Source organism: Cyprinodon variegatus, unplaced genomic scaffold (genome assembly GCF_000732505.1).
Source record: "Cyprinodon variegatus isolate N-32 unplaced genomic scaffold, C_variegatus-1.0 Scaffold702, whole genome shotgun sequence".
Taxonomy (NCBI): Eukaryota; Metazoa; Chordata; class Actinopteri; order Cyprinodontiformes; family Cyprinodontidae; genus Cyprinodon; species Cyprinodon variegatus.
The window spans coordinates 96,160-109,423 of record NW_015151155.1 but is presented as its reverse complement, the minus strand read 5'-3'; the positions used below and the strand labels follow the sequence as shown (position 1 = coordinate 109,423).

Below are 13,264 nucleotides of genomic sequence, written 5' to 3'. Positions count from 1 at the left end.
AAATTTTGGTAGGGACATGTCCCTATGGTCCCTATGCAAACCTACGCCCATGCTTTAATAAAATATTTTTTTTGTGGACTTTTTACTATTATTTACAAAATTTGAACACAAATACCTGCATTTTCTACTTCTTATTTTCTCAAATGAGTAAACAGGTGAAACAAAACAAAGGTGACAATATAGAGCACAGAAGAGTCAATTTTTAAGTTTGAGCAGTTTTTTGACTGCACTGATAGCAATGCAGATGAAGAGACTGGAGCTAGGAAACATTGCCACACCAGATTCTGAAATGTAAGACATTCCCAGTCAATTCCCCTTTCATTAGATTTTACATTTAGATTATGTTTCAAGTTCTGTTTCAGGTCAGTTTGGATTTTCCTGTTTAATACTTTAATGTACAACACAACTAAACAGAGTAGATTTCAAGCAATTTTATCTAATTTAAGAAAAATCTTCATTTTAGTTTTGTACTTAAGTACAATGTAAACCCTTATTTTTATACCTTCACTTAAAAGAGTTAAATATTTTTAGTACTTCAGTACAGTACATTTATTAGTCTTTATTACACACATATCTGTACTTAGAGAATGTGGGTATTTTTGACACTTTTGTGAGCTTGTTAACACATACTGGACCAACTCTGGGAAAACCTGATTACTCATATAATTTCTGTATAAGAAAATTTCCCATTCAACCTCAGAAAAGATGGATTGGAGCAAAAGTTCTGTCTTTTTTGTTGTTTTGCAGTATTTTACGGCTTTTTCAAACTGAGTTGGACCCTAACCAAGCCAGGATATCTGGAAAATCCACTTTGTTCATTTTGTGATTAAAGCCAGGGATTTTACAGATATCCTGGCTTAATTAAGCCCCATTTTGACAATAGCAGTAACATACTGTTATTTCAAACTACAGAGACTCTTCTAGTTTAGAAGGGTCTCAATTAGAGAAAAGCTTCAATTAGAAAAGTGTTATTGAATTCAATTCATTTATAAAGGTAACACATTCAGATTGTTCAAAATGTTTCTATCAAAGAAAAAACCAGCTTATCAATTGACTCATTGACTCTCTGCAATCCCTCACACCAAGCATGCATGTGGCAACAGTGGAGAGGAAGACCTCCTTTTAACAGGAAGAAACCTCCAGCAGAACCAGGCTCAGTAGCTACGTTTACATGGACACAACTAATCGGATTGAAGGCCTGATCAGATCAAAAATGTTTCATGTAAACATGTCAGACTGAAGATTCTAATCCGATTCGGTCCGATCGGATCTAAATTTAATTCCGAATGAGAGAGGTGGTTTTTGCCGATCGCCATTCCGATTGGCGTCCATGTAAACACCCATTCGGATCTTAAGAGTAAAATAATCTTCACTGCGCATGTGTGCGACGTCAGCGTGACGTTTTTCCGCCTTGTCAACAACAGGAAACCACCGGTCGCTCTCGCTCTCGCTGTGAACAACATGGCGGGGGGAGTCTAGGAACGCCGACTTATACACTCAAGTTCATTTAAAGCTGCAGGAAGCAGGAATTTATCCTCCTTCTCTTCCTCTTTTCTCTCTCCACAGCCCACTCGCTCTCCCACGCCGGTTCAATCGCTCATTCTCTACATTTTCTCTCGTACATTTCGCTGCCAAGCGCTTTTTTCCTCCTCTCTCCTTTTTTCTTTCCGCTCGCTCCGAGCGCATCGTTTGTCAGGCCTCCCAAAAACCAGACGCAGACAGAACTGCCAAGTTTGGCAGGAAGTTCTGCGCATGCTTAAAAGATTTAATCTGATCCAACGCTTGGTACATGTATACACACGTCATGATCGGATCATTTCATTTAGTGTCCATGTAAACGGAGATTTTGAATTTCCGATCAACCAAGGTTTGGATCGGATCGGGGAAATTTTGCGCATGTAAACGTAGCTAGTGAGAGCGGCCATCCGCTGAGGCTGACTGGGATTCAAGCACACAGAAACAGATATGCAGATAGTGACATCAATGAAATAAGTTCTTTGGCGCACAGGCCCCTGTAGAAGACTGATGCTTTGAATCAACATTTTCTTGGTCGAGTAACCTGGGAAATTAATAAGAGTAGTCTTCTACCGGGGCTTAGACACTGATGGCGCATTAAGCCAGAGGGTGAGTGGGACTGAGAATAGTCTGAGAATGAGGGTGGAGGTGGGTGCAAGTTTGCTTGCATGCGGGAGAAGCTAGGCCAAATGAAGGGGATCTTGAAAGATGAAGAGTAGGTGTGGCCCTGAGTTGATTGGCTTGAGCTGACCAAGGACATTGCAGGTGGTTCAGGTGAAACTGACAAGAGTCTTTCAGATTTTATTTTCGCTTAAGCTTCATTAATTTAGCATTCTTATGGTAGACTTTAGCTCTGTGGCCATACTTCCTGTTTGACTGTTTATAAAGACTACTCTTAAGTTTAACAGAAAGGCCTTTAATAGACTTATATATTCAGGATGCAAAGGTGTAGTCAACATATTGTAGCTTGGACATAAAAGTAGCTCTTAAACACGTGCTGTCCTTTACAATGGTATGTCTGTTTTTGTAATTTTCCAGACAATTACTTTCATCAGTTACTGCTGTTCTGTGGAGGCTATCCCAAAATTCAGCACTGCAACATAGCAACATAGCCATAGCCCATGCCTTGACAGTTACATAGATGACCTCTACTGGAGATGCTGAGAATCTTAGCAAAGCTACCATTTGCTGCACCATCACAAGTGGGCATTTGACATTGAATGTATCTACACATATCTTCATAACTCTCCCTGTTCATGGAGGAATTAACTACAACAAGGAGAGATTCGGGTTGACAACTTATTTTAAATTTTTGATTCAAGGTTCCCTATTGGTGAGTGCTGTGCTGCACTGATTCCCAAAGTTGGTGTTATGACCCAACTCTGGGTCCTTACTGAACCAGTATGGGGTCTTTAGATTCACCCCAGAAATCCAACTAAACAATAAATGTGTATTTTAAAGTGCTTAAAGATATATAAGCATCATTTAGAAACAGGCAGCATCAGCTTCTTTGGTTGTTGATGTGATTTGTAATATTATTACACCCGTGGTTAATTAAGTATGTAGAAATGTTTGTATACTCAACCAATAGTTTGGCTCATAATTTGACTCTGGCAGCATGTTGTGGGTCAGAAGCTGAAATACGTCATCAGAAAATCCTTTTTTAGTGTCAACATTCAGATAAGGGTGAGTTATGGTCAGGCCTATGATCAACTACAATAATTTATTATGGGCCTAAATCTAACCACAAATTCACTCATACATCCTCATTCACTCATACAGGCAAGTTTGCATGCATACTTCCTACACCCACACTCATACATCGCTATCTGAAAAACTGTACTGAAAGAAATTTTGTTTTGTTTACACTCTGTGTATACAAAATGACAATAAAAGTTGTCTTAGTCCAAGTAAGTCTTACAATATATATATATATATATATATATATATATATATATATATATATATATATATATATATATATATATTACATTGTCCTTGACAATTAGTCTTTTAAAAAATAAGCAAATCTAAATAATTACAGGATGAGGTTTTTCTTAGCTTTAGAGTTACATTATGAGAGGAGCCTCATTAGACAAAATAATACAGTGCTCCAAGCTTTGTTGACTAAGTGACTGTTCTCAAGTGTAGTTACGCTCCATGCCTATAAGAACATTTCAATGAGGGCATCAAAGAAGTACCTATCTGGCTGCCAGATAGATAAGTGGTTAAAATGAGGCTTTTTTATGAAAGAAAAACGGACCATTAACTACCAGTAGACATTCCACATACAAGCAGCTAGCTGACCTGTTCAATCATGTCACAGTTTGCTTATTTAACAGGATAACTTCTTGGCATTTTTTTCCGGCTGTTTTTTTTTTTTTTTGCTAATGTTTGACCTTGAAACCCCAAGGTCAAAGTGGAAAACACCTCCAAAGATGGTAGAGAATGACCGAGCCAAGATCCTGTCGGACTTCCAGATATAGATGGACTGAATTGATAAACCAACCATTGTGGTGGTGGACAAAAAGCACAATGTGTGTATATATATATATATATATATATATATATTTATTTATATATATTTTTTTTTCTTTCACTACTACTTGTTATCTTCAGTTTCTACTAAAACTGAAGATAACAGGGACCTTCCATTGAAATGTCAGGCTTATTTAGTAGAGTTTACAACCTGTGTTGCATGGACCTGATTTTTGTTTGTGCAGAGATATATGGAAAAGGCCACAGATAGAAGTCCATAAAAAGCACAAGCCACTCCTTTTTTTTTTTTTTTTTTTTAGGAACCCTAGGCCAATTTCTGAAGTTTCAAGATTTATGAATTGAGAAATAGCCTATTTTTCTTGTGTACTTAAAAATTAGGTAAACAGAGAAGTTGGCTGGGGCGCTGCACTTTTTAAAGTGAAGATAAAACGCATTAGTTAAAAAAAGTTTTTAACTACGCCTTTACAAATGTGACAAACATTTTTGAAAGCTTAATTTTGTGTTTATACTAAGCATTTAATCTGGTTAAATATGCTTTGTTCTGTCAGTATCTCACACTTAGTGGAACCTATGGTTTAGATAAATGATGTGGCAATGTACTGGTTAAGTTTCTGACTCAACCACCACTCCCTGTTCTTTTATTGAGGTGTGCTCTTTATTGCATTATCACATGGGCATACACACAAACAATACCATACAAAACTAAACCATACATGGTTTTCAAAATCTTTCATTAAAAAAAAAAAGAAACGAAAAAACAATGTGCAAAAAATGTTTTGCTCTTTTGCTCATATGATTTCAAGCCCCTTAATAGAATCCAGAGCAATTAATCCCCCCCATGTATGATCTTATTCTTGTTTCTTATCCTTAGACCACATGCACGATCTTCTGATATTCAAAATAAGGGGCTCTAAATTGCATGTGCATTTTTTATTTTCTTTTATTTTTATGAGCAATAAGTGGGTGTGCTGCAGACCGTTTAGGTTCTGCCCATTAAATTAAGCAGAATTTGTGTTCACCACGTAGTTGAGGTTGGTTGTAAAAGAAAAACGAGTTTTAAGCTATGGATATAGAGCTAACAATAAAAAAAATATTCAAAAAATAAGAATTATAATATCAACTAATATTTATGGAACACTTTACATAAGTAGCCTTATGTAAAGGCTACTTATGTAATATATATATATATATATATTTATTTATTTATTTTTATTTTTTTGCTCTGGTTTAATTTAATAAAGCATTAATTTGTGCCCACCCGCATGGACGTTTTTTGTTATGTTTTTTTTGTTAATATTATTCTACTATTGCTATTACTGATAAATATATTTCTATGTACACAGAATCTTACTCCATCCGCTGGCATTAAAAGAATGTCTCCTTTGTGGCAATGACAACCGCTTTTATTTTTGTGTGTCAGTTTTCCTTTAGGAGTACTAAAAAAGGACAGAAAACTGCAGCAGTGGCTTAGGTTCAGATTTGGAAAATCCTTTTGCATGTTGTAAATATTTACATTTGCATATACTTGAGCCACAAATTTGTGCATTTTGGTTATTAGAATATTATCTGCATATTAATGAAGCCACACACTGTCTGCTAAATTGCAAGCACAAATCCATTTGCACTTTCTTGGAAGCCCTGCTCTGAGCATACAAACAAATTTACAAGAGTTTTAGGACACAAAACATTCTGAAGACCAGGCCTTATGTGTGGAGAAAATTAAAAACATTAATAACACAATAGGCAAACATCACTGTATCACATAACTCAATGTGTAAATATAAGTAATCACGTTTAATTGTAGACAGTGAAGCAAAACGGTGAAAATGTCCTGTGTGTGAATGCAGCTACTTTAGTCAGGAACAGGGTAGCTGGTCAAAGTTGAAAATAAATCAAGCTACATGCAGAGCAGACTTGAAAGGAAACTTTTTATAGGCGACAAAAGAGTTGAGCTCAGCCAGAGCTCCAGTGAAATGTTTAGACCAGGTGTCTCCCACCTTAAGCTTCAGAGCTTCATGGTTGTGCTAGAGGCCCTTTAAAGTGACTCTTGATAATGTAATAAAAGAAAAATGGAGGTAGAAAAAAGTGAAGCTGTAGGACAGAACTAATGTTGAAATCCAGTGTGATAAAAAAAACTACCTTAACCAATTTTATCTAAATTTTTAAGATTTTTAATTGGTCTGATGCCACAAACCAAATATTTCTTTATTTTTTATCTTTATTGAAATCATAAAAATCATTTATTCTCTAGATTTAAAAGTTTAAAATTAATCTTGCTGAACCCAAACATAATCATAAGAAGATGGCTCTCTAATCATAAAAAGGGTATGTTTTATTTAATGATCAAGTACGTATTGCTGCTCTAGGTATATTTTATGTGGTTATGTGGTGAAAAGTTGTAAAAAAAAAAAAAGGATTTTTGATTGAAAAGACTGATGACTCCAGACTTAGACAAAAGCATATCCATGCTCTAAAAGGGCAAAATAGATGCCAAATGTTAGTCTCTAGAAGTTTAAAGCACATAGAGAAAGAAAAATAAAAAGGGACTGGGATTCTATACAGTATTGATTCATGGACTTGGTCAGTTTCATTGCATAAAATGCAAAAAAAAAAGTCAAATTACACAAACTCATAATACTGATTTATTTTTGCGTTTAAATAGCTCTATGAAAACATGGATATCTGTTTAAGGTTCAGAGAGGGATTTTCCAGTTTTTCTTACTCAAGTTCACGTGCATCATTAATTGCGCAATGTTTGTCTGAAGACGCCACTTCCTTTCCAAGCACAGACCAATCTGTGAATCAATTTGTTAACACTGAGACAAAAAGTTACTCACCTCATGCGGGCAGCTCTCACACGGCTGGAAATGGCAGAGGCCTCTGGACAGCTGTTCTGGGCTTGAGGAACAACATGCCTCCACTCCCATATCAATGGCATCGTTGATTTTACTCAAAGGGAACGCGCAGAGGGCTGAGCTCCTCTGGGGTTCCCCTTGCTCATTGACTACTGCAAACACCCCATACAAGATGTTCTCCGTTGTGCTGACCCTCAATTCTTCAGCCAAGTCCTTTCCAGCATGCCCTAAATGGGCTGCCTGTAGTCCATTGTACACAACATCCCTGTAGTTGCTTCTCTTTCTGCGCTTTGGTTCATAGCGGCACTCCAGCACCAGTTCTCTGTACATCCAGACCTCTGGAGCTGAAATGGGCAGCCGTCCCAGATGAGTCTGAAAGGCAGAGTTGTTCCTGGAGGGATTTTCCCTCTGCAGGGATAGAAAGTAGACAAACTCTTTGGTGGAGAAGCTGTAAATGTAGTCAATGCTGTAGGAGTTGCGTAGATTGGGCAGCACCGTCAACCCATCTGTGATCTTGAGGAATCCATCTTCGGTCGCAAGTGGCCTCAGGACCGATATTGAGCTCCGTGGATATTCCTGCACCAATTTGTCATTGATTGTAGATGCTACAAAGAATAATGCAATGTTTCTATCCTCAACGATTGTGACTTTGGTGCCAAGAGGGCTGGCCACACAGTCAGGACAATTGGTAGGAAAGTTCTGCTCTTTTTTGTATAAGCATTTGGGTTCAAGTTTTGGAGAATCAACTTCAATAAAGTAACATACACCATGCTGAGTGCTTCCACAAATATAAAGGTAGGGAAGAAAATAAGCAAAGGGATCCAAAACAAGAACCTTGTTGTCTGTGTCCACTGGATCCTCTGGATTAGTTTCTGTGTCACATACCAAACAGGTATCACAGTCAGAACTGCCTATTGGGCCCGTTTTCAACTCCCATTTTTTTCTCATAGAATCATCAACTCCAATAACTGCATTCTGATATCCAAGATACACTTCTGTTAAATCCGAATCCCTTTTTACCTCAATGTTTTGAATAGGTTTTTCAGTTTCAAAGTAAGGCAGAGAGTATTCTACATTGAAATCCAACTGTTTACGCTCAGTTACGGGACAGATTTTCTGTCCTGAGGTAGTCTGTGCTTGTATCCATATGCAGATTGCCAATAAGGCAGTCACAGTGACCATTTCCACGCCACAGTCCACTTTGATTGAGTGCTACCTGCGAGACATTTTCAAAAAAGAGAACATTCTTGAGAGGCAACTAGGACCCTGTGGGGAAAAAAACAGAGCAGGAATGTTAAGGTTTACCAGACAAGAGGAGTATAACATATTATTTTTACGTTTGAGTGACTCAAAGAGGGAGGCGGACTGAGTAAATATTTAGCTATTTCAACTTAGAAAAAAGGGGGAGAATCTACAGGCTTTTAATAAGCACATACTTTCTCATTACAAGAGATATATTTGGATAAAATGATGGAGGAAAGTGGGGAGGGTGAGCGGCAAACAAAAAAGTTCTATGGGAAACTATTAAATCAAAAGAGGACTTGTTGTAACATGTGGAGCAGCTATGGAAATATTAAGGCATAGCTACAGTTACACAAAACAAATAAGCCAATAACAGTATATCATACTGAAGATTAATACTGATCTAATATTAGATACAGGCTTAAGTTTGAGTGTTATACGTCTAATCTAAGGAAGAAAACAAAAAACGGTCTTACAACAGAAAAAGTTGTTTTATGTGCCTTGTTTAAGGCATTGTTCAAATCTCCTTAAGAAAAGAAAGTAAATCAAACCTTACCTCAGTCTGAAAAATGAAGCAGTAGCACTGGAAATGTCCAACAAACTCCAAAATGTGTCCCTGGGAGGTGAAAATTATATATGAGAAAAAAAAAATCTGTTGTATCGAAGTTCAAATCTGACTGTATTCACCTGCCAGCGTCACAGCTTCAGTCTATTCGCAAAAGGGGGGATGAGCTCTACAATGTTCAGCAGTCTGAGGAAAAACAGCGCAGGATCTTACCTTAGCTTTCAAAATAAAAGCTTCTCAGGACTTTGGTTAAAGGTAACTGCAAATAGAGATCAATTAATCAATTAAAACAAGTAATCAATTATTCAGTTAAAAAACAAAGTTAGCAAAGCATATTATATAAACTGTATTGCATGTATATTCCAAATAATATAACAGAGCAACACAGAGGACAACAAACATACACACATAACTTCTGAAATTACCTTTATCTTTAGGGGAAAAACAAAATGATACAAATAAATAATAATAGATATAAATAAAATAACAATAGATATAATCACATAAAGAATCTCTTAAAATCCAAAATAAAATATTAGTTTATCTATTTCTTTAAGTAATATATCTTTGTCAAAAACAACCTCAGTAAATTTTATTTTAGAGTCTTAGAACTGTTTATGGCCAAAAATACTTCATATATTTTTTTTAGACCAAGAAGTGACAGAGATTAGTGAGACCTGTTGTTTATTTTGTTAAGGCTACAGACAGCACCTTCTTTAATCTGGCTGACTTGACAATAAACTCCATATGGACACTGTTCCTTCAAGCCGCGCCCGCAACAAGGAAGTACGAAACTCTTGCGAAATTTACCTCCAGAGAAAAGTATCCCGTTGGTTGCCCTCCTAAAAATCATGGAATATTATTAACTACGTTTGTTGCTCCACATAGGCGAAAGGGGGGGGGCTACCAGAGCAAAGAAAGTAGTATTTCTGCCAGAAATACATTTCTTTCTCATGAGGGATGGGATTTTTGTAGACAGCTCCAGCCAGGGAGTTATGAGAAGAATGTTTTCTCTCACCAAATATACACCCACCCGCATTTAACTTGCGGATAGAGGGGAGAGAGAAGTGAAACATGGACTGTTTTTCAGCAGAAATCATTAAATGTTCTCTTTTAAACTTAGTTTTATACGACGGATGTTCAATAAGTAATGCCCCTGATCCACTTACAGTTTGCACAGTTGCTGAAATGTTGCATGTGCAATTATATACATCACTATAGACATGGGCGGTTCTAGACAGGGGCCAACGGGGGCCAGTGTCCCTGCAGTTCATGTCCTGGCTCCTGTACCGAAGGCTTAATAGTAAAAGAAATTCTAATGATGATATTTGCTGGAACAAACATGGTTACTGATAGGTCCTTTGGATCTATTTCATTCATTTATTATTTATTTTTTTTTTTGAAACTGTTTTTTACAAAGTGTTTCAGACAGCCCATGTCTCCCGGAAGTTCCGAGAGTCTCCCTGATATCGATAGTTGTTCACGGATGCCCGCAAGTCGGATAAATGATCCTGGATTTTAGACAATGCGAGGTGGTGTTTTCTTAATACGAGTAAGAGTGAGCAGGCAATACAATAATTCGTGCACCATGTGTGGATCCTGGTTTTCACCTGCTAAATGTGTTTTTCAAAACAAATTGAGAAAAATACTCTATGCTCATGAAGATTCTCAGTCATCCAGGTCATATTCATTCGGTAAAAGTTGAAAAACAATCCACTGCAGTTGGTTTCCAAGGTTTGAAGACGTTTTGCTTGGCAGCAAAACGTCTTCAAACTTTGGAAACCAAGTCCAGTGGATTGTTTTTAAACTTTTATGGAAAAATTACTCTAATTTTTACAGCTGATTTTATTAGTATTCTTTGGTTCTGATTCTGATTTTATAGAAAAAGGTTATTTTAACTTAAATTTGGTCAAAAATATGTAACATTCATAAATTCTGATTTTATATTGACCTAATAAGACTCAACCATTTGAATAAAAATTTCACTTCAATGAAGCTATCTTAATATATTTGAATCCCTTGCCCTGTTTTTTATGTCACGCTTTTCTGTTCTCCCATGAAAACACACTGGCCCCCTCCTAGCCCCCTGGTACATTTTGGTCTAGAACCACCACTGGCTATAGAAAAAGCAGCAAATTATAGGTCTGACCTAATAGTGATTTGTGATTTAAAGCCTGATAAGTATAGTGAAGAGATCCGTTTTTTTCTATTGTAAAGGACTTTGCATAACTTATGGTGATGCTGCCCAGTCGTAGGGCCTTGTAAAATGTTTTACAATGTAAAAAGTTGTAAAACATTTTACAAGGCCATATGTATTAACCAGAAGTTACTTTAATTTCATCAAAAGTCTCTATAGTGTGCTTCCTTTGAAATACAAAAACCGGATCACTGCTCAACAGAGGCATAGCCAGAAATTTTTTATAAGGGTGGCCAGGTAATACCCAATGTGTACAGAGGGTCGGCCAAAAGTGGATAGGCACCAAAACCTCATGGTCAATCTACACTGTTCCAACAAGAAAATTAACAAGCGAAACATCCATATTTTCTAAGTTAAGACTAACTATACTTTCCCACAGCCTTTGCTAACAAATAGATGCATATATTTTAACATTCGTAATTTCTAGATAAAAGGTGTAGTGGATAAGTCTCAGTTTTGAGTTCTGGGCCATAAATCAATCATCATTGCCATTACTTACTTACTTGTATCAATAAACATCCTGCATAAAATTGATATTTACAACTACCAATATCCACATTACGTTTTTATTAAAGTTGTTATTTATTTATCCTTTCACTGATGACTCCTAGATGACTTGCCGAGACACATATTTTTCTCTTTACCCCATAAAACTCAAAATCTAGTTCTGAAAAGAGAAAGAATTCTGTACTTATCATCTATGATATTAGTATATTGATGTCTATAATCACAAAAATTTAAATGTTTTGAATATTCAACTTAAGAGTATTACTGCTGCCACCATCTGTATGAGAGGGGAAAATGGTATTGGTGGCCACAGTGGGGGCCAATGATTGGCTAAGGGTGGCCATGGCCACCCCTGGCCCCCCATCTGCTCCGCCCCTGCTGCTCGACACTGAAAAGGCTCCGTTTCAGACTTGACTCAGTTCAAACGCCTGTAAATCTCAAACAACAAATAGTTCAGAGCTGTAATTTGACACTTGATCTATAGAGATATGAATAATTGCACATGCAAAATTTAGATCAGATCGACCAACTGGAAGTCGGTCAGGGACATTACTTATTGAACGCCCCTCTTGAAGCACCCATGAGCTTTTTAATGATTGCTTATTTTTTCTTCCCTAATTCTGCAACTACATATAGGATAGGTAATTCAAGAGGAAATACCGATTGCAAAAGTTGACAAGGTCTTATCTGATTTGACAACCAAAAGTTAATGATCTGCTATTGAATCCAAAGTTCAGAAAACCTGAGTTTTAACCCCTCTGGGAAAAAAATAAAATAAAAAAAATAAAAAACAAGCAAACATCTGAACCAGTTTTCACAAAAAAAAAAAAAACCTTCAAAACATTCCACCATGAAGTGCATAGACTGATACCGCCTGAATGAGAATAAGGAGAAAACAGCATTATGTATACTCTGTGCTGCATCAAGGAGAAATATGTGCAGTATTGCATCACAAACTGTTATCTACAATTTGTGAGAAGAACCGTCTCCAGAGAGGTCAAATTAAAAATAAACCTCCCAGAAAAGCTGTTAGTATGGTTCCAAACAAAACTGCTTTTCCCTGTCTTTTAGAAAATAAACAAATATATAAATAGCATTTGGAGCTCAATTATTTTTAGGTATTTCTATAAGGAAATGTTGAAAGTTTAACATTCTGAAAAAGTTTTTACTCACAATGAATCCATTTTTTTTTTTTAGAGATTTAGCTACTTTAATATGAGATATTATTTTAATACTTTTTACAATATATATATATTTTGCAAATAAATTTGTTAATGGGGATTATTTAACATAAAATGTATTTCTGCAAAAATTCTGGTAGTTAATGGCATGGCTTGTGATAAGCAAATTGATCTATGTTCTCTGACAGAAACTTGGCTGCAACAAGAGGATCATCTGAGCATAAATGAGGCAATTTCCTCGATTTATTTAAATTTCACATACCCAGAAATTCTAGGAGAGTAGGGGGAACAGCATCAATCTTTCAATCTGACTTACTGATTACTCTAAAGCCAGATAATAATTACAACTCTTCTGAACTTTTAAAGCTTAGTTTCCCTCATCCAAATTCCAAAGCAACAAACCTCTTCTAACAATATTTTCTCACAATGCTGTCCTCTCTGACCACTTTATAATAACCTTCAAAATTACTTTAACAGAGTTCTCCTCACACAAAAGGTTTCACTTTAGAAGATCATTATCAGATAATACATTTATATATTTTTAAAGAATTTGCTCCACTTCTTATCTCCTCTGTATCACTGAAAAATACATCAGAGGCCATTTAATTTATCTATTTATGATTTTGTTGATGGGGCTACCAGTTTCCTGCATACTGCCCTGGACAATGGGGTAAATAGTATCTATCTATCTATCTATCTATCT

The 13,264-nt window shown here is 36.3% G+C and overlaps 1 protein-coding gene across 1 annotated transcript in view; it reads right to left on the bottom strand.

The window, feature by feature from the left end:
* The window catches only part of LOC107097508 (macrophage-stimulating protein receptor-like), a 28,540-nt gene extending 19,722 nt beyond the window's left edge, over nt 1-8,818 (bottom strand). The window contains exons 1-3 of the mRNA XM_015394668.1: nt 8,799-8,818; nt 8,668-8,727; nt 6,852-8,135 (exon numbers count right to left, since the gene is read on the bottom strand). Of these exons, the coding sequence (XP_015250154.1) occupies nt 6,852-8,051 (1,200 nt within the window). The 5' untranslated portion in view covers nt 8,052-8,135; nt 8,668-8,727; nt 8,799-8,818. The remainder of the gene's footprint in view (nt 1-6,851; nt 8,136-8,667; nt 8,728-8,798) is intronic.
* Nucleotides 8,819-13,264: the final 4,446 nt, after the last annotated feature.